Genomic DNA, 25,616 nt, shown 5'->3' with positions numbered 1-25,616 from the left:
CTGCTCACCCCACAACCAACTCCTCCGCTATCCCCATTTCCCTACTCACCCAACAACCTACTCCTCCACTATCCCCACTTCCCTGCTCTCCCCACAACCTACTCCTCCACTCTCCCCACTTCCCTGGTCATCCCCACAACCTACTCCTCCACTACCCCACTCTGCTCACCACTAACCTACTCCTCCACTTCCCTGCTCACCCCACAACCTACTCTTCCACTATCCCCACTTCCCTGCTCACCCGACACCTCCACTATCCCCAAGTCCCTTGCTCACCCCACAACCTACTCCTCCACTATCCCCACTTCCCTGCTCACCCCACAACCTACTCCTCCACTATCCCCACTTCCCTGCTCACCCCACAACCTACTCCTCCACTATCACCACTTCCCTGCTCACACCACAACCTACTCCTCCACTACACAACCTACTCCTCCACTATCACCACTCCTCCACTATCACCACTTCCCTGCTCACCACACAACCTACTCCTCCACTATCACCACTTCCCTGCTCACCCCACAACCTACTCCTCCACTATCCCCACTTCCCTGCTCACCCCACAACCTACTCTTCCGCTATCACCACTTCCCTGCTCACCCCACAACCTACTCCTCCACTATCGCCACTTCCCTGCTCACCCCACAACCTACTCCTCCACTGTCACCACTTCCCTGCTCTCCACACAACCTACTCTTCCACTATCCCCACTTCTCTGCTCACCCCACAACCTACTCCTCCACTATCACCACTTCCCTGCTCACCACACAACCTACTCTTCCACTATCACCACTTCCCTGCTCCCCACAACCTACTTCTTCACTATCACCACTTCCCTGCTCACCCCACAGCCTATTCTCCCGCTATCACCACTTCCCTGCTCATCCCACAACCTACTCCTCCACTATCACCACTTCCCTGCTCACCCCACAACCTACTCTTCCACTATCCCCACTTCTCTGCTCACCCCACAACCTACTCCTCCACTATTCCCACTTCCCTGCTCACCCCACAACCTACTCCTCCACTATCGCCACTTCCCTGCTCACCCCACAACCTACTCTTCCACTATCCCCACTTCCCTGCTCACCCCACAACCTACTCCTCCACTATCCCCACTTCTCTGCTCACCCCACAACCTACTCCTCCACTATCCCCACTTCCCTGCTCTCCCCACAACCTACTCCTCCACTATCCCCATTAATCTGCTCACCCCACAACCTACTCCTCCACTATCCCCACTTCCCTGCTCTCTCCACAACCTACTCCTCCACTATCCCCACTTCCCTGAGCTCCCCACAACCTACTCCTCAACTATCCCCACTTCTCTGCTCACCCCACAACCTACTCCTCCACTATCCCCACTGATCTGCTCACCCCACAACCTACTCCTTCACTATCCCCACTTCTCTGCTCACCCCACAACCTACTACATCACTAACCTCACTTCTCTGCTCACCCCACAACCTACTCCTCGACTATCACCACTTCTCTGCTCACCCCACAACCTACTCCTCCACTATCACCACTTCCCTGCTCACCCCACAGCCTACTCCTCCACTATCCCCACTGCTCTGCTCACCCGACAACCTACTCCTCCACTATCCCCACTGCTCTGCTCACCCCACAACCTACTCCTCCACTATCCCCACTTCCATGCTCACTCCACAACCTACACCTCCACTATCCCCACTGCTCTGCTCACCCCACAACCTACTCCTCCACTATCACCACTTCCCTGCTCACCCCACAACCTACTCCTCCACTATCCCCACTTCCCAGCTCACCCCACAACCTACTCCTCCCCCACTCTCCCCACCTCCCAGCTCACCCCACAACCTACTCCTCCACTATCCCCACTTCCCTGCTCACCACACAACCTACTCCTCCACTATCCCCACTTCCCAGCTCACCCCACAACCTACTTTTCCACTGTCCCCACTTCCCTGCTCACCCCACTCTTCCAATCCTACTACTCTTCCACTATCCCCACTTCCCTGCTCACCACCTACAACCTACCCCACAACCTACTCTTCCACTATCACCACTTCCCTGCTCACCCCACAACCTACTCCTCCACTATCACCACTTCCCTGCTCACCACACAACCTACTCCTCCACTATCACCACTCCCATGCTCACCACTCAACCTACTCTTCCACTATCCCCACTTCCCTGCTCACCACACAACCTACTCCTCCACTATCACCACTTCCCTGCTCACCCCACAACCTACTCCTCCACTATCACCACTTCCCGGCTCACCACACAGCCTACTCCTATCACCACTTCCCTGCTCTCCTCAACATACTCCTTCACTCTCACCACTTCCCTGCTCACCCCACAGCCTACTCTTCCGCTATCACCACTTCCCTGCTCACCCCACAACCTACTCCTCCACTATCACCACTTCCCTGCTCACCCTACAACCTACTCTTCCACTATCCCCACTTCTCTGCTCACCCCACAACCTACTCCTCCACTATTAACACTTCCCTGCTCTCCCCACAACCTACTCCTCCACTATCGCCACTTCCCTGCTCACCCCACAACCTACTCCTCCACTGTCACCACTTCCCTGCTCACCACACAACCTACTCTTCCACTATCCCCACTTCTCTGCTCACCCCACAACCTACTCTTCCACTATCCCCACTTCTCTGCTCACCCCATAGCTTACTCTTCCACTACCCTCACTTCTCTGCTCACCTCACAACCTACTCCTCCTGGGGGATTTCAGCTTAAGGCACCTAAAATGGAGGAATATTGCAAATAATATTGTTGCAGTAATAACACCAGGAGGCAGCTCTGATGAAAACTCACACTCACGCGAGCTTTTAAATCTCTGCACAAAATTCAATTTAAACCAGCAAATAATAGAGCCTACTAGACTGGAGAATACACTAGACCTCATCTTCACTAACAATGATGATCTGATAAGAAATGTCACCATATCAAAAACAATATACTTAGATCACAACATAATTGAGGTTCAGACATGTATGCGCGGAGCCCCAGACCGACAAAATGAGATTAGTCACGAGGGAGCATTCACCAAATTCAACTTCAATAACAAAAACATAAAGTGGGACCAAGTAAACCAAGTCCTAACCGATATAAGCTGGGAAGATATACTAAGCAACACAGACCCCAACTTATGCCTAGAACAGATTAACTCGGTGGCACTCGATGTATGCACAAGGCTTATTCCTCTAAGAAAAAGGAGGAGTAGATGTAAAATAGAAAGAGACAGGCGCTCCCTTTACAGGCGACGGAAAAGAATAACAGAGCGGCTAAAAGAAGTCAATATATCTGAAATGCGTAGGGAGACACTGGTCAGAGAAATAGCAAGCATCGAACTTAAGCTAAAAGAATCCTTTAGGAGTCAGGAATCGCGGGAAGAACTAAAAGCCATAAATGAAATCGAAAGAAACCCAAAGTATTTCTTCTCCTATGCCAAATCAAAATCGAGAACAACGTCCAGTATTGGGCCCCTACTTAAACAAGATGGGTCCTACACAGATGACAGCAAGGAAATGAGTGAGCTACTCAAGTCCCAATATGACTCAGTTTTTAGCAAGCCGCTAACCAGACTGAGAGTCGAAGATCAAAATGAATTTTTTATGAGAGCCACAAAATTTGATTAACACAAGCCTATCCGATGTTATCCTGACGCCAAATGACATCGAACAGGCGATAAATGACATGCACTCTTCCCCAGGGCCAGACTCATGGAACTCTGTGTTCATCAAGAACTGCAAGAAGCCCCTATCACGAGCCTTTTCCACCCTATGGAGAGGGAGCATGGACATGGGGGTCGTCCCACAGTTACTAAAAACAACAGACATAGCCCCACTCCACAAAGGGGGCAGTAAAGCAACAGCAAAGAACTACAGACCAATAGCACTAACATCCAATATCATAAAAATCTTTGAAAGGGTCCTAAGAAGCAAGATCACCACCCATCTAGAAACCCATCAGTTACACAACCCAGGGCAACATGGGTTTAGAACAGGTCGCTCCTGTCTGTCTCAACTATTGGATCACTACGACAAGGTCCTAGATGCACTAGAAGACAAAAAGAATGCAGATGTAATATATACAGACTTTGCAAAAGCCTTCGACAAGTGTGACCATGGCGTAATAGCGCACAAAATGCGTGCTAAAGGAATAACAGGAAAAGTCGGTCGATGGATCTATAATTTCCTCACTAACAGAACACAGAGAGTAGTCGTCAACAGAGTAAAGTCCGAGGCAGCTACGGTGAAAAGCTCTGTTCCACAAGGCACAGTACTCGCTCCCATCTTGTTCCTCATCCTCATATCCGACATAGACAAGGATGTCAGCCACAGCACCGTGTCTTCCTTTGCAGATGACACCCGAATCTGCATGACAGTGTCTTCCATTGCAGACACTGCAAAGCTCCAGGCGGACATCAACCAAATCTCTCAGTGGGCTGCAGAAAACAATATGAAGTTCAATTATGAGAAATTTCAATTACTCAGATATGGTAAACATGAGGAAATTAAATCTTCATCAGAGTACAAAACAAATTCTGGCCACAAAATAGAGCGAAACACCAACGTTAAAGACCTGGGAGTGATTATGTCGGAGGATCTCACCTTCAAGGACCATAACATTGTATCAATCGCATCTGCTAGAAAAATGACAGGATGGATAATGAGAACCTTCAAAACTAGGGAGGCCAAGCCCATGATGACACTCTTCAGGTCACTTGTTCTATCTAGGCTGGAATATTGCTGCACACTAACAGCACCTTTCAAGGCAGGTGAAATTGCCGACCTAGAAAATGTACAGAGAACTTTCACGGCGCGCATAACGGAGATAAAACACCTCAATTACTGGGAGCACTTGAGGTTCCTAAACCTGTATTCCCTGGAACGCAGGAGGGAGAGATACATGATTATATACACCTGGAAAATCCTAGAGGGACTAGTACCGAACTTGCACACGAAAATCACTCACTACGAAAGCAGACGATGCACCATCCCCCCAATGAAAAGCAGGGGTGTCACTAGCACGTTAAGAGACCATACAATAAGTGTCAGGGGCCCGAGACTGTTCAACTGCCTCCCAGCACACATAAGGGGGATTACCAACAGACCCCTGGCAGTCTTCAAGCTGGCACTGGACAAGCACCTAAAGTCAGTTCCTGATCAGCCGGGCTGTGGCTCGTACGTTGGTTTGCGTGCAGCCAGCAGCAACAGCCTGGTTGATCAGGCTCTGATCCACCAGGAGGCCTGGTCACAGACCGGGCCGCGGGGGCGTTGACCCCCGGAACTCTCTCCAGGTAAACTCCAGGTATTAGACTCTGATAAAAGAATCTTGATATTATTTATTGTTTTTTTTTTAAACGATAAATTCTGAGCATTGTCTCTGCTTCTCCTGTAAGGATTTTTTTTTTTTTTTTGAGACTTATCTTAACCGTCTTTCGTTCGGTCGTAGAATTACTGAAGGGATTTTAAAATCTTTTTAGTATCTAAAACCAAATCACTCATGTCACTTTTGGCCAATTTTTTTTTTTGTTTGGCAGTATATGACAAAAACGTGAAGTGTCCCGTCCAGGGGCAATTGATGGTTCCTCTCTCCACTTTGGGTTCGTTCTTCTCCTTGATGTTATCTAGTGTGGATTATCAATTAGCGTCTCCCTTTCTTTACCTACATATCTGCAGTTTGTAAAGTAAAAGGACACAAGTGCAACTAATGTGACATTTATTGTGGCAACGTTTCGCTCTCCAGGAGCTTTATCAAGCCATTACATATCTGCAGTTGTACAGATGTCTGAGGTATGTAACAATGTCGCTGCTAGTGATGAAGTTATCAGCATAAAATTACTGACCTCTCTGAACGTGGCATGTTGTTAACCAGAGCAATAACAGTTTTAGAGGTTACATTCATTGCTTCGTCTTCAGCAGTGAACTCTGCTCCATCAGCACTGAACGTTGTGGCTTCCTGATACATAATCTTCAAGTGCACGGGAGTTAATATTTTGACCCCTGTATCCAGTGTATCCTTGAAGGTGGGTTACTGCTTCCTCAGTCTCTGGAGGTGGTTGAGGTCTTACCACTTGACGCCAAGTTGGAGAGGTCTTACCACTTGACGCCAAGTTGGAGAGGTCTTACCACTTGACGCCAAGTTGGAGAGGTCTTACCACTTGACGCCAAGTTGGAGAGGTCTTACCACTTGACGCCAAGTTGGAGAGAGAGAAAGGGTATTATATAATAAAAAGATAATGGGCATCAAAGAAAAATTATAGTGCATGTAGATGAAATTGAAAATGATTTAAAAGGTAAAAACAAAAGTGGTAAAATATCAATAAAAATTACAACAAATGTAAACTAAATATGACAGACATTTAACATACTATAAATCAATAAGTATTTAAAATTAAACTTCTGTTTAACAGTTTAAATCGCGAAGTAAATGCTGTCTTTAAATACCTGTTTCTGTCAGTGGTGGTTCTTTTGGGTGTTCTTGTTCTTCAGTGTGTCAGTATCTATTATCTTCAGTACATACTCAGGATCTTCTATGGTGATCTCTTCCTCTACATCATTGTCTACATGTCGTATAGGTTCCCCACGCCATGTCACCTCATCTTCTACTCCTCTACATCACTGTCTACATGTCGTATAGGTTCCCCACGCCATGTCACCTCATCTTCTACTCCTCTACATCATTGTCTACATGTCGTAAAGGTTCCCCACGCCATGTCACCTCATCTTCTACTCCACATTAAAGCTTATTGATGTTAAACTGAAAAAAAAATTATGCTGTCACTTTCATAATGTATTGTGTCTTCCATTACAAACAGAATGTTTAACCTGTCAACAAAATTATATGGGAAAAACCCTTTACAATATTTCACTGACAGTCATATGATTTCATCCCTAAATTGTTCCAAATACCCCGTAGACATTATTCCCGGTAAGTTGCTCCAAACTTGTACGGAGCTGCTATTTTTCTGGAATACTTTACACCAGTTTCCTGTAGTTTCGTCCTGACTTCACTTACATCAGCACTAACTCTCACTATTCAAGTAAGTAGAGTCAAAGTTCCATGCACGTACCTTCATAATCACAGGCGTGGCACGGCAAGATAGCAGGACACCTGTCAGGTCTGAGTTCTGAAGACGCTACTGTGTTTACACTCACCCAACTTCCCCACTGGTGACGTAGTGGCCTTTGCTTGGTCTCCAAAGAAAGAGAAGGAAATATACTGGTATCTCCAACCAATAATATCCTCGCCCGCCCTGACTCAGCACTGCCTCACCTTCCAGACACGGGGTACAGAAATGCTATAGGGCATTAATTCCTAAAACAAAAATCCCACTTCGCAGTGTTTTCATTAAAATTCATTTAACACAGTGACACCAACTGCAGAACTGTAAGTTAATCACATATTGCAAAGCTTTGTAAAACTGACTCTGTAACTTTTCTTTTTCCTTACTTTCATTTTTGAATCAATATGGATAATATTTTCAGGATATGCTACTGGACACAATACCAATACATAAAAAATCCAGAAAATTTCACTCCTTTGAAGGTGTTTAGATAATGTCTCCAGCACAATATCTTCCTGTGCATGGTACTATGATCGATGGCGATATGATCAATGGCACTATGGTCAATGACATTATGATTGATGACACTACGATCGATGACACTATGATCAATGGCACTATGATCGATGGCACTATGATCGATGGCACTATGATCGATGACACTATGATTTAAGAACATAAGAACATAAAAAAGAAGAAACACTGCAACAGGCCTACTGACCCATGCGGAGCAGGTCCATGTCCCCCCCGGATTAGACCAATGACCCCTCCCCCCCCGGATTATCCCAATGACCCACCCAGTCTGGTCATCCCCACTCAAGGATGGAGCACTGCACCAGACCCAGCAGCACAAGCTAGTCAGGTCCAACTCACACCCACCCACACCCACTCATGTATTTATCTAACCTATTTTTAAAACTACACAACGTTTTAGCCTCAATAACTGTACTCGGGGGTTTGTTCCACTCATCCACAACTCTGTTACCAAACCAGTGCTTTCCTATATCCTTTCTGAATCTGAATTTTTCCAACTTGAAACCAATGCTGCGAGTCCTGTCATGGCTGGAAATTTTCAGCACGCTATTTACATCCCCTTTATTTATTCCTGCTTTCTATTTATACACCTCGATCATAACCCCCCTAATTCTACGCCTTTCGAGAGAGTGCAGATTCAGGGCCCTCAGTCTATCCTCATAGGGAAGATTTCTGATACATGGGATCATCTTTGTCATCCTCCTCTGTACGTTTTCCAGAGCATTTATATCCATTCTGTAATACGGTGACCAGAACTGAGCAGCATAGTCTAAATGAAGCGTAACCAAGGATATATAGAGTTGAAGAACAACCTGAGAACTTCTATTATTTATACTTCTAGATATGAAGCCAAGAATTCTGTTAGCTTTATTGCGAACACTAATGCACTGTTGTCTTGGTTTTAAATTACATAAGAACATAACATGAGAAAGGAGGAACACTGCAGGAGGCATGTTGGCCCATACTAGGCAGGTCCTTTACAATTCATCCCACTAACAAAACATTTGCCCAACCAAATTTTCAATGCCACCCAAGAAATGAGCTCTGATGTGAAAGTCCCACTCAAATCCAACCCCTCCCACTCATGTACTTATCCAACCTAAATTTGAAACTACCCAAAGTCCCAGCCTCAATAACCCAACTAGGTAAACTGTTCCACTCATCAACTACCCTATTTCCAAACCAATACTTTCCTATGTCCTTTCTAAATCTAAACTTATCTAATTTAAATCCATTACTGCGGGTTCTCTCTTGGAGAGACATCCTCAAGACCTTATTAATATCCCCTTTATTAATACCTATCTTTCACTTATACACTTCGATCAGGTCTCCCCTCATTCTTCGTCTAACAAGTGAATGTAACTTAAGAGTCTTCAATCTTTCTTCATAAGGAAGATTTCTAATGCTATGTATTAATTTAGTCATCCTACGCTGAATGTTTTCTAACGAATTTATGTCCATTCTGTAATATGGAGACCAGAACTGAGCTGCATAATCTAGGTGAGGCCTTACTAATGATGTACAAAGCTGCAGTATGACCTCTGGACTTCTGTTGCTTACACTTCTTGATATAAATCCCAGTAATCTATTTGCCTTATTACGTACGCTTAGGCATTGCTGTCTTGGTTTAAGGTTGCTGCTCACCATAACCCCCAAGTCCTTTTCGCAATCTGTATGGCTAAGTTCTACATCATTTAACTTATAAGTACTAGGGTTATGGGCACTCCCAAGCTTCAGAACCTTGCATTTATCTACATTGAACTGCATCTGCCACTTTTCTGACCAAGAATAGAGTTTGTTTAAATCCTCCTGAAGTTCCATAACATCTACGTTTGAATCAATTATCCTACCTATCTTTGTGTCATCGGCGAATTTGCTCATATCACTAGTAATTCCCTCATCAAGATCATTGATATATATTATAAACAACAACGGGCCCAAAACTGATCCCTGTGGAATGCCACTTGTTACAGATCCCCACTCGGATTTAACCCCATTTATGGACACTCCCTGCTTCCTGTCAGTGAGCCATGACTCGATCCACGAGAGCACTTTTCCCCTAATGCCATGAGCTGCCACTTTCTTTAACAGTCTATGGTGCGGAACTCTATCAAAAGCCTTACTAAAATCTAAGTAAATAATATCAAATTCTTTATCGTGGTCAACAGCCTCAAAAGCTTTACTGAAGGAAGTTAATAAATTAGACAAGACCGGCCTCTTGTGAATCCATGCTGAGTATCATTAATCAAGCTATGCTTATCGAGATGGCTTCTTATAATCTCAGCTATAATTGACTAGTAATTTGCCTACAATTGAGGTCAGGCTTATTGGGCGGTAATTTGACGGTAACGACTTGTCCCCTGTTTTAAAAATAGGAATTACATTAGCCATCTTCCACATATCAGTCACTACACCTGTTTGAAGAGATAAATTAAAAATATTAGTTAATGGTTCACAGAGTTCCATTTTGCATTCCTTAAGAACCCTTGAAAAAACCTCATCAGGACCCGGCGACTTATTTTGCTTCAGTCTGTCTATCTGCTTCACAACCATTTCACTAGTGACTGTGATGTTACATAATTTATCTTCTAGCCCACTATAAAAATTAATTACTGGAATATTGTTAGTGTCTTCCTGTGTAAAAACTGAGAGAAAATAATTATTAAAAATCGAGCACATTTCATTCTCTTTGTCAGTAAGGTGCCCATAGTTATTTTTAAGGGGACCTATCTTATCTCTGACTTTTGTTCTATATACCTGGAAAAAACTTTTTGGGTTAGTTTTAGAATCCCTAGCAACTTTAATTTCATAGTCCCTTTTAGCTTTTCTTATCCCCTTTTTAATGTCCCTCTTAATGTCAATATACTGATTCATAAGATGACCCTCACCTCTTTTGATACGCCTATAAATTCCTTTCTTATGCCCTAGTAGATATTTGAGCCTATTATTCATCCATTTTGGGTCATTTCTATTTGATCTAATTTCTTTGTATGGGATAAACGTTCTTTGAGCAGCATCTATAGTGTTCAGAAAACTGTCATATTGATATCTCACTTCGTTACCCCAGTCAACAGATGATAAGTGTTCTCTAAGCCCATCGTAATCTGCTAAGCGAAAATCTGGGACTGTTACTGAGTTATCGCTACAATCGTACTTCCATTCAATGCTAAATGTAATTGATTTGTGGTCGCTAGCACCCAGTTCCTCAGAAATTTCTAAATTATTAACAAGGGATTCATTGTTTGCCATTACTAAGTCAAGCAGGTTATTTCCTCTTGTAGGTTCTGTCACAAACTGCTTCAAAAAACAATCCTGAACTACTTCTAAGAAGTCGTATGATTCTAAATTCCCAGTCAAGAAATTCCAATCAATATGACTAAAGTTAAAGTCTCCTAGAATTACTACATTATCGTGCCTTGTGGCCTTAACAATTTCCTCCCATAGTAGTCTCCCTTGGTCCCTATCTAAGTTTGGGGGACGGTATATCACTCCTAACATCAGTTTTTCATGCCCCTCTGAAAATTCTATCCAAACAGACTCTGTATGTGTTACTTCAGACTTAATACCCGTTTTTATGCAACAGTTCAAGCGATCTCGGACATACAATGCCACCCCACCCCCCTTCCCGATACTTCTATCTACTTGGAACAATTTAAAACCCTGAATATGACATTCCGCAGGCATGTCCCGACTTTTTGAATTAAACCACGTCTCAGTTAAGGCAAATACATCAATGTTACCTGCACTAGCAACTAATCTCAACTCGTCCATCTTATTCCTAGCACTACGGCAATTAGCATAATAAACATTGAAAGACTCTCCTTTCTCTTTACCCTTCCTGCTCATTTCTGTTTTTCTACTAAACCTATTACTGTCCTTATCACCCAAAGTCCCTGGCTTTTCAATATCTACCTCGTTCTGCTTATTACTAGTTCCCCTAGAACTCGTAATATTACTACACTGGGACTTCACTGTTTTCCTGCCAAAACCCATACCACTAGCTATTCCTAGTTTAAAGTCCTAACTGCTCCCTCCACTGCAGTTGCCAGTGCTACCACCCCAGACCTAGATAAGTGAACCCCATCCCTGGCATACATGTCATTTCCGCCATAGAAGAGGTCCCAGTTGTCAATGAATGTTACTGCATTTTCCTTACAGTATTTGTCCAGCCAGCAATTGACACCCATTGCCCTGGACAACCATTCATTTCCAACTCCTCTCCTTGGCAAAATACCACATATGACAGGGTTCCCACCCTTACTCCTAATTATTTCTATTGCTGACCTATACCTGCTAATCAGGTCTTCACTCCTACGTCTGCCAACATCGTTTCCTCCAGCACTGAGACAGATAATAGGATTGCTCCCATTACCTCTCATGATGTCATCCAGATGGCTAACAATATCCTCCATCCCAGCCCCAGGAAAGCAAACTCTCTGTCTCTTACTCCTGTCCTTCAAGCAGAACGCCCTATCCATATACCTAACTTGGCTATCCCCAACAACAACAATATTCTTACCTTCCTTGGTGTCGTTCGTCGTGATGTTCCCAGTAGTCGACTCACATTCGTCGGGTAGCACTGAGAATGTATTAGATGTTTCAACAACAGTTTCCACGGCAGTCTCTTTCTTCTTCATCGTTTCTATCTTTCCATTCGTCTTCTTGATCGTCAACTTCGTTCCCTGCTGTCTAGCCACTGACCAGTTTCCCTTCTTGACTTGAGGACTCAAAACAGGAGGACTACTACGAATCTTCTTGTTTTCCTCGGTCAGTCTCCGAATCTCCAACTTCGCTATCCTCAATTCTTCCTTAAGCTGTTGGTAAAGTTGCTCTATAGAGGGCATCTTGCTTCAATTCGTAGAGAGCGCGCAAACAGGTCTTCACAGAGCTAAGTACACGTCAACACTGCGCAAAAGCCAACTCAATCAGGAGCTACTGCGCAGCACGTCCGCACGGCCCAATAGCGATGCGAACACTGATGCTAACCAGAACTCCTAAATCCTTTTCGCAATCAGTAGTATTAAGATCTACATTATTTAGTTTATATGTGACATGGTTATTTACCTGTCCAACATTTAGAACTTTGCATTTGTCAATATTAAACTGCATCTACCACTTCTCCGACCATTGCATCAGTCTATTCAAATCATCCTGGAGTGCTCTAGTGTCCTCATTAGAATGAATTGGACGGCCTATTTTGGTGTCATCAGCAAATTTGCTTATGTCGCTATTTATTCCCTCATCTATGTCGTTTATGTAAATTGTGAACTACAACGGCCCCATCACTGACCCCTGAGGAACACTGCTTGTGACGTGCCCCCATTCTGATTTCTCCCCATTTATTCAAAGTCTCTGCTGTCTATTTGTCAGCCATGCCTCTACCCAGGAAAAAAATTCTCCTCCTATTCCGTGTGCCTTAAGTTTCCTCAATAGCCTCTGGTGTGGAACTCTATCGAAAGCCTTACTGAAGTCCATATACACAATATCATATTCATTACCATGATCTACCTCCTCAAACACCTTAGTGAAAAAAGTTAGTAAATTCGAAAGACAGGAACTTCCCTTTCTAAAACCGTGTTGAGATTCATTAATCAATCTGTGCCTGTCGAGATGGCTACGAATTGCTTCGGCAATTATTGATTCCATAAATTTTCCCACTATGGTCTACAGTTCGAAGCCAAGGACCTGTCACCTGCCTCGCGAAGAGGTATTACATTTGCCATTTTCCACTTATCAGGCACTGTGCCAGTTTGTAGTGATATGTTAAAAAGATTAGCCAAAGGTATGCTAAGTTCCTCTTTACATTCCTTTAACACCCTTGCAAACAGTTCTTCAGGACCTGGAGATTTGTTAGGTTTTAGTTTCTCTATTTGTCTGAAGACCATGTCACTAGGTACCGCAATCGTACATAGTTTATTATCATCCTGTTCTACATAATCTATTATTTCAGGAATATCGCTAGTATTTTCCTGGGCGAAAACTGAGAGGAAGTAGGTATTTAGAATTTCACACATATCCTTATCACTGTCAGTAATCTGGCCAGAGTTACTCTTAAGTGGGCCAATCTTGTCCCTAATCTTACTTCTGTATACCTGAAGGAATCCTTTAGGGTTAATCTTTGAATCCCTTGCGATCTTAGCCTCATAATCCCTTTTTGCTTTTCTTATTCCTTTCTTTATTTCTCTCTTTAATTTAATATACTGATTTCTTAACTGCCCATCCCCTCTTTTGAAACGCCTATATTTGCCTCTCTTTTGACCAATGAGATGTTTTAATCTATTGTTCATCCATTTGGGATCATTTTTGTTAGATCTAATTTCCCTACTCGGAACAAAAGTTGTCTGGGCAGCTAGAACTATGCTCTGAAAAATGTCATATTGGCAACCAAGATCACCTACGTGACCCATAGTTAGGACATCCCAATTTACCCCACCCAAGTAATTTTTCAGTCCCATGAAGTCGGCCAAGCGAAAATCTGGGACAAAGATTTGATTGCAGTTATCTGGGTAATTCCATGATATATTAAAACTAAGTGATTTGTGATCACTTTCCCCAAGCTCATCATTAACCTTAAGATTATTAATTAGTGAATCTTTGTTGGCAAGAACCAAGTCAAGCAGATTGTTTCCTCTAGTTGGTTCTGTCACAACCTGTTCTAAAAAGCAATCCTGAACCGTATCAAGAAAGTCACTAGTCTCAAGATTTCCTGTTATATTGTTCCAATCAATTTGTCTAAAGTTAAAATCTCCCATTAACACAACATTTTCATATCTTGGTGCCTTATGAATTTCATCCCATAACAGCTTACTGCACTTCCTATCAAGGTTTAGGGGCCTATAAATCACACCCAAATTTAACTTGTCACGTCCCTCGAGAAACTGTAGCCGAACAGATTCTGTGTTCGATGTCTCTAATCTTATCATGTCTAAGACAACAATTTAAATTTTCTGACATACATCGCCACACCACCACCCTTCCTGCTGACCCTATCAGTGTGGAATAGTTTATAACTCTGTATGTTGCATTCAGAAGGCATTTTTCTATCTTTCAGGTTGAACCAGGTCTCTGTTATACCAATATCTATATTACCTACACTTGCAAGTAATCTTAGCTCATCTATCTTATTTATTAGACTCCTCCTATTTATGGCACTGTGATCGATGACATTATGATCAATGACACTATGGTTGATGGCACTATAATCGATGGCACTAATACCGATGGCACTATGATCGATGGCATTATGATCGATGGCACTATGATCGATGACACTATGATTTATGGCACTATGATCGATGGCACTATGATCGATGACACTATGATTTATGGCACTATGATCGATGGCACTATGATCGATGACACTATGATTTATGGCACTATGATCGATGCCACTATGATAAATGGCACTATGATCAATGACACTATGACTGATGGCACTATGATCGATGACACCATGATCAATGACGCTATGATTGATGGCACTGTGATCGATGGCACTATGATCGATGGCACTATGATCGATGGCACTATGATTTATGATACTATGATCGATGCCACTATGATCCATGGCACTATGACCAATGACACTATGATTGATGGCACTATGATCGATGACACTATGATTGATGCCACTGTGATCGATGGCACTATGATCGATGGCACTATGATCGATGACACTATGATTGATGCCACTGTGATCGATGGCACTATAATCGATGGCACTATGATCAATGGTACTATGATCGATAGCACTATGATCGATGGCACTATGATCGATGGCACTATGATCGATGACACTATGATTTATGGCACTATGATCGATAGCACTATGATCGATGACACTGATTTATGGCACTGTGATCGATGGCACTATGATCGATGGCACTATGATCGATGACACTATGATTTATGGCACTATGATCGATAGCACTATGATCGATGGCACTATGATTTATGGCACTACGACCGATAGCACTATGATCGATGGCACTATGATCGATGTCACTATGATCGATGGCACTATGATCGATGTCACTATGATCGATGGCGCTATGATCGATGTCACTATGATCGATGTCACTATGATCGATGGCACTATGATCGATGTCACTATGATCGATGGCGCTATGATCGATGTCACTATGATCGATGTCACTATGATCGATGTCACTATGATCGATGGCACTATGATCGATGTCACTATGATCGATGGCACTATGATCGATGTCACTATGATCGATGGCACTATGATCGATGGCACTATGATTGATGACACTATGGTCAATGATACTATGATTTATGGCACTATGATCGATGGCACTATGATCGATGGCACTATGATTGATGACACTATGGTCAATGATACTATGATTTATGGCACTATGATCGATGGCACTATGATCGATGTCACTATGATCGATGGCGCTATGATCGATGTCACTATGATCGATGTCACTATGATCGATGTCACTATGATCGATGTCACTATGATCGATGGCACTATGATCGATGTCACTATGATCGATGGCACTATGATTGATGACACTATGGTCAATGATACTATGATTTATGGCACTATGATCGATGGCACTATGATCGATGGCACTATGATCGATGGCACTATGATCGATGGCTCTATGATCGATAGGGAATTTAACGAACTGTATAATTATAAAGAAGTTATATAAGTATGACAGCTTTAAGTACACTTTTTTGATCTACTTATTCAAGATATTAATTTTCTTTCAACTAAGTGAAAAAACATATTACTTACCAAGTTATTACTTCGGTGATGTATCCTTACATCTCCCACAGGAAAAGTGACTAGTATAGTGACCACACTGGGAGATGTATATTGTTGTGCAGTGTTATACACACTGGGAGATGTATATTGTTGTGTGGTGTTATACACACTGGGGGTGTATATTGCTGTGTGGTGTTATACACACTGGGAGGTGTATATTGTTGTGTGGTATTATACACACTGGGAGATGTATATTGCGTGGGATTATACACACTGGGAGGTGTATATTTCTGTGTGGTATTATACACACTGCTAATCAAGGTAAGAATATTCTAATTGTAGGAGATTCTCAGGTAAGATATATGGACAATACTTTTTGTAAGAGATAGGAAGGTCAGACAGAGGGTGTGCCTCGCGAAAGCTGGTGTTGGTGACATAGCCAGCAGGTTGGATAATATTATGTCAGGTAATGGGAATAAGCCCATTACCCGTCTTAGTGCTCGGGGTAATGACATTGGGAAGGGCAGGAGACAGGAGCTGTGACTTTGTAAATGGTCCAAGTCGGACCGAAACGTCGTCGTAAGCTTCTCTCTTTTGGGTGCTGGTTATTTGTGTATCGTTCCAGTCACGGTGTTGTGCCCTTTTTTGTTATTTATAGACATGAGCTACTGGACAAGTACAAGTCAGCAATAGAAGTAGTCAGGTCAAAGGGAGGGATCCCAATCATATGTAGCATCTTGCCTAGAAGGGGAGTGGACAATGAATGGATGTCTAGGGCAACTGGTATTAATTGCTGGCTAGACAGGTACTGCAAGGAACGTGCATTCCCATTCATTGATAACTGGGGCAAATTCTATGGCAAACGTGATACGTATGCAAGGGATGGGGTTCATCTCTCTGGGGATGGAGTGGTTGCATTAGCCAATTCAATTCGATTGAGGGGGTAATTGATGACTTGTCTAGGACTTTAAACCGATGGATTATAGAGGTATGGGTGTTTGTGGGAAACAATCAGGCTGCAGTATTAGGGTTGAAAGCAGCAGATATTACCAGGATACCTCAGGGATATGTTTAAAAGACATTATTCAAAATAAAGTTGATAGTAAATTCAAAGGAACTGATCAACAAACAATGAGTGATAGTAGAGGGCACCGAGTGACTAGCTCCCTTAAGGTTTACTATACAAATAGTAGGAGTATAGGAAATAAAATAGATGAGCTAAGATTACTTGCGAGTGCAGGTAATACAGATATTATTGCTATAACAGAGACATGGTTCAACCTGAAAGATAGAGAAATGCCTTCTGAGTGCAACATACAGGGTTATAAACTATTTCACCTGATAGGATCAACAGGAAGGGTGGTAGAGTGGCGATGTATGTCGGAGATAATTTAAATTGTATATTAGACATGATATGAGATTACAAACATCGGACACAGAATCTGTTTGGCTACAGTTTCTCGAGGGTCGTGACAAATTAATTTTGGGTGTGATTTATAGGCCCCCAAACCTTGATAGGGAGGGCAGTAAGCTGTTATTTGACGAAATTCATAAGGCATCTAGATATGAAAATGTTGTGATAATGGGAGATTTTAAGTTTAGACAAATTGATTGGAACAATATGACAGGAAATCTTGAGACTAGTGACTTTCTTGATACGGTTCAGAAAATCTTTTTAAAACAGTTTGTGATAGAACCAACTAGAGGAAACAATCTGCTTGACTTGGTTCTTGCCAAAAAAGAATCACTAATAAATAATCTTGTGGTTAATGATGAGTTTGGGGAAAGCAATCACAAATCACTTAGTTTCAATATATCATGGAATTACCCAGATAACTGAAATTAAGTCTCTGACTGTGGGTCAGGTAGGTGATCTTGGTTGCCAATATGATGTTTTTCCAGAGCTTAGTTCTAGCTGCTCAGTCAACTTTTGTTCCGAGTAGGGAAATTAGATCTAACAAAAATGAGGCATATATAGGCATGTATATTGTTGTGTGGTATTATACACACTGGGGGTGTATATTGTTGTGTGGTATTATACACACTGGGAGGTGTATATTGTTGTGTGGTATTATACACACTGGGGGTGTATATTGTTGTGTGGTATTATACACACTGGGAGGTGTATATTGTTGTGTGGTATTATACACACTGGAGGTGTATATTGTTGTGTGGTATTATACACACTGGAGGTGTATATTGTTGTGTGGTATTAAACACACTGGGAGGTGTATTAGATTCATACAGTAGACAACATGGCGTCTCAATCAGCTACCACATAATGTTTCCCATCCACACTCTGGCTTTTTATTATATATCTGGAACATTCCAGACGTATTTCCTGTTCACTTATATTTTAGTAAAAATTCCCTGACAATATTTCTATCGGCCAGTATTAAATGCGACTAATATTTACCATCTCGCCAGTCCATCCTCTCCGTGACGCCATATTTGTTTATCTTTTTCTCTACTGTTTTGTGCACTTATTTTGACTGAAATTTGGATATATTTCTAGGTATGTAATATATTTTCCTTATCAGAATATTAATGACTTCAACGTTACAACAATTCCACTACACTTAACCAACTTATTACATTAAATAAGGTAATTATAGGGGTCAAGTTGGTTCCCCCAGGTACTTAATGCCTTTCAAAAGTCACATCAGGATTACACACTTAAAGTGTTACATAAACATTACTATTATTACCACATACAAATCATAAGGCCTGTTTAATGTTGATTAAGAAAGGGAAGCTGTGGTTTCATGAACTGGCCAGAGGTATAACGTCCTTCTAGATTCGTTTACCAATTATGGCAACTTCTCTTCCGAATACCCCAAAAGAACTGTGTTATCATCAAAAAGCAACTATGACAACTTCCACTCCTTGCCAGTTTAACAGTCAATCCCACATCTCTCCGTAACATACTGGCTTTCTCACATCTTTTACAACCTCATCTATAAATATATTAAACAGTCTACCATGATGACATCACACATCCCTCTCTAAAGATTACTTTGACAGTTTAAAATTCATCATGTCTCCATTATATCCATCCTTGCACCTCACTATCCACATAAAAACTTCACATAGCTGCTTCAGTGTCAACTGTCTACTCACCCTCTACTCTTAAAACCTTCTTCCTCTACACTCCTACTATCTTTCTTACCCATGATTATATCAATAATAACTTTACAATACACTTTTCAGGTTTATTTTCATTTAATTTTTATGTTCTCTTTTATCCTCTTGTCCCTTATACTAAGGAACTATGTATGCTCTCTGCCAGCCTTAGGTACCTCTCACCCTCCCTCTCTCTGCCAGCCTTAGGTACCTCCCCCCCTCCCTCTCTCTGCCAGCCTTAGGTACTTACCCCCTCCTTCTCTCTGCCAGCCTTAGGTACCTCCCCCCCTCCCTCTCTCTGCCAGCCTTAGGTACCTCCCCCCCTCCCTCTCTCTGCCAGACTTAGGTACCTCCCTCTCTCTGCCAGCCTTAGGTACCTCCCGCCCTCCCGCTCGCTGCCAGCCTTAGGTACCTCCCCCCCCTCCCTCTCTCTGCCAGCCTTAGGTACCTCCCCCCCTCCCTCTCTCTGCCAGCCTTAGGTACCTCCCTCTCTCTGCCAGCCTTAGGTACCTCCCCCCCTCCCTCTCTCTGCCAGCCTTAGGTACCTCCCACCCTCCCTCTCTCTGCTAGCCTTAGGTACCTCCCCCCCTCCTTCTCTCTGCCAGCCTTAGGTCCCTCCCCCCCCCTCTTCATTTAAATATTAAGCAAATGCATCAATCAAAAGTATATTCCCATCTGATTTTAACATTTCTATTTTAATTACATATTTCCTGGCTGCTTTATCCCGCTGTCATTCTACCAAGTGTCTTCTGCACCTCGCACACATCACATCTGCTTCTTCCTCTCCCCTGAAAGGTGATACCTCCTGGCCAATTCAAGAAATTTCTGTCTCCTTTTCTTCATTAACATTCAACATTTTTTCATAACATTCCTTCCATCCTTCCAGTACTTCCACTTCTCAGTCTAATGGCTCCCTTGTTTGTTTTTTAACTGTTAAATATATTTCTTCCCAAGGTTTTCTCAGCTTGTTGACCTGACTCCTAATTTTTTTTCTTATTCTAAGTAAAATTTGTTATTAAAACCTCTCCTTCTTCTGTTAGGTATCTTCTGGTGATCCTTTTTATTTTTTCTCTTTATCGGAAGGATAAAATTATTTTATTTATTAATAGTTAAAGTTTAATGAGTTAATTTTAATGTATATAAAAGGTATAAATAGAATGTTATAAAATACATTCACATGGCATATAAGAGATAGCTCCAAAATTAACCATTATTAGGGAAAATTATCTTGTTATATTGAAACCATACCACGGGCGGGGTTAGAACCCGCGATCAAAGAGTCATAATCTCCAGACCGACGCGTTAGCCACTGGGCCAACTGGCGGGTTCTAACCCCGCCCGTGGTATGGTTTGTTTGCAATCGTATCATTACGATTTCGTGAGTCTTGTTATCTTGATTTTACTCCAAAACTCAGAGCTTCTGCTTGTCAGTGATGCCTGTATATGATGTTTACTTTGTGTAAGTGTGTAACACATACTAACTCACATGGAAATAATAAAGCCACAATGGAAATGAGTTCTGCTCATCTCAGCCTCACACTAAGGTCGATATACGTAGTATTCATTTCATTTGTGTTGTATCTCCTTATTTGTGTTTTTAACCTGTATTCATTACAATTTTTGTGTGTCCAGATGAAAAAATATAAGTTATCACTATTTCAGCTGTGGTATTCAGTGTCTGATGTGGTGGCAGCTTGGGACCTCCTGGTATCTGTTGTCCAAGACAAGAATCAGGGATTAAACATAGAGTCTCAACAGATTTACCAGGAATATGGTGCAAATCAGAGCCCCCCGAGTCCTCTAAGAAAAAAGACAATAGCCAATAAAAAAATCACTAAACAAGAAATTCTACATAAGAGCATTAGATTATTCAAACGGTCGACTGTTGATGGTGATGTGGAAGCTGGAGATGATGACGCCTCTGGTGGCGAGAAGATGAAGCTTGACACACTGAGTCAGCTGTTGCAGAGAACTGAAGCAGCAAACTTTAAGGAAAGAGAAGTTAGTGAAGGTGAAGTTGACTGGAGGCTGATTGGAGATAACATGGCAGTACTAGTGGAACATGAAGACGACGATGAGGAAGGAGAGAATCATAAATATGTTAATAATGAATATGAGCAACACAAACTAGAAAGAAAGATTAAACTAGAAAATAGTAATTACATGCAAGATGAAGGATTGTTTGCAGGCTCAGTAGAAGAGGAAGATGATGTAAGGTCAAGAAAGGAAAAGATAAATACTGAAGGAGTAATGGAAACCAGATATAAATCAGTAACTGACCAGGCAACTTTCCAACATGATCTAGTAGATGTGACCAGACAAATATTACAGGTAAGTTCTTTGAGAGTTTATCAAAATAAGCCAAATTAAGAATACTACATCCTTCTGGAGAGATACCTCGATGCTGGTGTAGGACTCTTCTTCAAATAAATTGACACTATCCTCCCTTTCCTTGGATCAAGCTTCATTTTTCTTCCATCCCCCAGATACTGAATGACTCCTCTTGTTCCAGCGCTTCTCTGAGATTATGACCCAGTATTTGTACCCGACGACAAGTGGTCTTCACTCTCAGATGCCTTAATGACACACAGATATTGGCCCACTCTAATTTTTAAACAGTTTTCGACAAAATTATATTTTAATACTCTTTTGAATGCTAACTCCTGATTCCATGTATGGAATCTGCTTCTGATTTCCACACCATCGGTTTACGAATTTACCTTCTGGGTCTGTGTGAACATTTATTTTGTTCTAAGTGTCAATGTCTGTGAGTAAGTTGTGATTACATCTTCGCTGAATCATCCTTCTTCTAACTTTGTGGAACTCAGCTCTTTGGGTCTATCTTACTAGCTTAACACCTATATTTTTAGCTTTTATTACTTACCTTAGAATATCGCACACGGTGAGGGTCTGGGTTCGATTCCTGGCGAACGGGCGGAAACATTGGACGTGTTTCTTTACACCAGTTGTCTGTGTTCACCCATCAGTAAAATGGGTACCTGGGTGTTAGTTGACTGGTGTGGGTCGCATCCTGGGACAAAACTGACCTAATTCGCGGGAAATGCTCAGCATAACAAGCTGCTTTCTATATAGTAGTATGTCAATGATGTCAGCTATGGTCTGTATACCTTGTACATGTACTTGTAGTAGATAAAGATACTATTATTATTATGTTGCATTCTGTGGCCTAGTTTTTATTTATTTATTAATTTGAACATGATACAGAGAAGTAAAAAAGGAATACAGTAAAGTGCAGCATACCAAAGCCACTTGTATACAGAGCATTATGAGCAGCTTAAAATTAACTTAAGATTAACTAAGCAATGATGTAATCAGTGGTAAAACATTATTGTAAACAAATAACAATTAAGCACAAATGAGTATTATAAAGACAGGTCATATGGTCATTTTCTGTGTTGTTGCGCAATCAGTAGAATGGAGTAAACTGTGAATTGTTCCAACTGTGGTATTGTGAGTTTGTTTGGAATTGTTCCAGCTGTGGTATTGTGAGTTTATTTTGAATTGTTCCAACTATGGTATTGTAAGTTTATTTCTAATTGTTCCAACTGTGGTATTGTGAGTATTTCGAATTGTTCCAGCTGAGATGTTGTTAGTTTGTTCTGAATTGTTCCAACTGAGGTGTTGTGAGTTTATTTCGAATTGTTCCAACTGAGGTATTGAGAGTTTGTCCTGAATTGTTCCAGTGGTATTGTGAGTTTATTTCGAATTGTTCCAACTGTGGTATTGTGAGTTTATTTTAAATTGTTCCAACTGTAGTACTTTGAGTTGTCAATTAAGGCCGGTGATAATTTTAAAAGTAATGTTTCAAAATCGTGTAACTGTTGCAGGTTGTTGGAGGAGAGATGGCGCTCACTCTGATAACAAACTACAACAATCAAGTCTTGCTGGCGCTTCAGTAAGTATATTATTCTTCTTCCATATGTTTTCCTTTATTGTTTTGTAAGATGATAATGGAGATATTAAGAGGAAATAACCCACGGTACGAGTGGGGTTAGAACCCATGGGAAGGGAGTCCTATTATTACAATTTAGTTAGTATTAAGACGACTTTTTCCTACTCTGATAACCACTAATTTTTTTTCTCACAGATATCCATCATTAAGTTAAAAATAAACTGAATTTTAATGTATGAGAATATTGACAGAATGAACTGGTTATACAGTTACCAGAAAGTCTCTCTTATAACAAGGTTAATATATACCTGGAGCAAACTTTACCTGCAAATTACCAGTTAATGTTTCTTTACTAAATGTAATTTGCGTTTTATTGCAACGTTTTAGTGAATAATAAAAAATAATGTTGACAAAAACAATAATAATAATAATAATAATAATAATAATATAGTAATAATAATAATAATAATAATAACAATAATAAAAATAATATTAATAATAAAAATAACAGCAAGAACAACAACAGCGACATTTGTAAGAACTTCAAGGTTTTGAGTGTTTAGACATTTGGTCCTAAACATCCTCCAGGCATAAGCATCCTCCAGGCATAAACATCCTCCAGGCATAAACATCCTCCAGGCATAAACATCCTCCAGGCATAAACATCCTCCAGGCATAAACATCCTCCAGGCATAAACATCCTCCAGGCATAAACATCCTCCAGGCATAAACATCCTCCAGGCATAAGCATCCTTCAGGCATAAACATCCTCCAGGCATAAACATCCTCCAGGCATAAACATCCTCCAGGCATAAACATCCTCCAGGCATAAACATCCTCCAGGCATAAGCATCCTTCAGGCATAAACATCCTCCAGGCATAAACATCCTCCAGGCATAAACATCCTCCAGGCATAAGCATCCTTCAGGCATAAACATCCTCCAGGCATAAACATCCTCCAGGCATACACATCCTCCAGGCATAAACATCCTCCAGGCATAAACATCCTCCTAGCATAAACATCCTCCAGGCATAAACATCCTACAGGCATAAACATCCTACAGGCATAAACATCCTCCTAGCATAAACATCATACAGGCATAAACATCCTCCAGGCATAAACATCCTCCAGGCATAACCATCCTTCAGGCATAAACATCCTCCAGGCATAAACATCCTCCAGGCATAAACATCCTCCAGGCATAAACATCCTCCAGGCATAAACATCCTCCAGGCATAAGCATCCTTCAGGCATAAACATCATCCAGGCATAAACATCCTCCAGGCATAAACATCCTCCAGGCATAAGTATCCTTCAGGCATAAACATCCTCCAGGCATAAACATCCTCCAGGCATACACATCCTCCAGGCATAAACATCCTCCAGGCATAAACATCCTCCTAGCATAAACATCCTCCAGGCATAAACATCCTACAGGCATAAACATCCTACAGGCATAAACATCCTCCTAGCATAAACATCATACAGGCATAAACATCCTCCAGGCATAAACATTCTCCAGGCAAAAACATCCTCCAGGCATAAACATCCTCCAGGCATTAACATCCTCCAATCACAAACATCCTCCAGGCATAAACATCCTCCGAGCATAAACATCCTCCAGGCATAAACATCCTCCTGGCTTAAACATCCTCCAGGCATAAACATCCTCCAGGCATAAACATCCTCCAAGCATAAACATCCTCCAGGCATAAATATCCTCCAGGCATAAACATCCTCCAGGCATAAACATCCTCCAGGCATAAACATCCTCCTAGCATAAACATCTTACAGGCATAAACATCCTCCAGGCATAAACATTCTCCAGGCATAAACATCCTCCAGGCATAAACATCCTCTAGGCATAAACATCCTCCAGGCATAAACATCCTCCAATCATAAACATCCTCCAGGCATAAACATCCTCCGAGCATAAACATCCTCCAGGCATTAACATCCTCCTAGCATAAACATCCTCCAGGCATAAACATCCTCCAGGAATAAACATCCTCCATGCATAAACATCCTCCAGGCATAAACATCCTCCAGGCACAAACATCCTCCAGGCATAAACATCCTCCAGGCATAAACATTTTCCAAGCATAAACATCCTCCAGGCATAAACATTCTCCAGGCATAAACATCCTCCAGGCATAAACATCCTCCAGGCATAAACATCCTCCAGGCATAAACATCCTCTAGGCATAAACATCCTCCAGGC

The 25,616-nt window shown here is 41.9% G+C and overlaps 1 protein-coding gene across 1 annotated transcript in view; it reads left to right on the top strand.

The window, feature by feature from the left end:
* Naglu (N-acetyl-alpha-glucosaminidase) overlaps positions 1–25,616 on the top strand; it is a 443,026-nt gene that overhangs the window by 330,137 nt on the left and 87,273 nt on the right. The window contains exons 15-16 of the mRNA XM_070091031.1: positions 21,144–21,812; positions 23,330–23,397. Of these exons, the coding sequence (XP_069947132.1) occupies positions 21,144–21,812; positions 23,330–23,397 (737 nt within the window). The remainder of the gene's footprint in view (positions 1–21,143; positions 21,813–23,329; positions 23,398–25,616) is intronic.

This window comes from Cherax quadricarinatus, chromosome 33 (genome assembly GCF_038502225.1).
Source record: "Cherax quadricarinatus isolate ZL_2023a chromosome 33, ASM3850222v1, whole genome shotgun sequence".
NCBI lineage: Eukaryota > Metazoa > Arthropoda > Malacostraca > Decapoda > Parastacidae > Cherax > Cherax quadricarinatus.
Note: the sequence above shows the minus strand (reverse complement) of the source record. Positions and strands in the feature narration are given on the sequence as shown.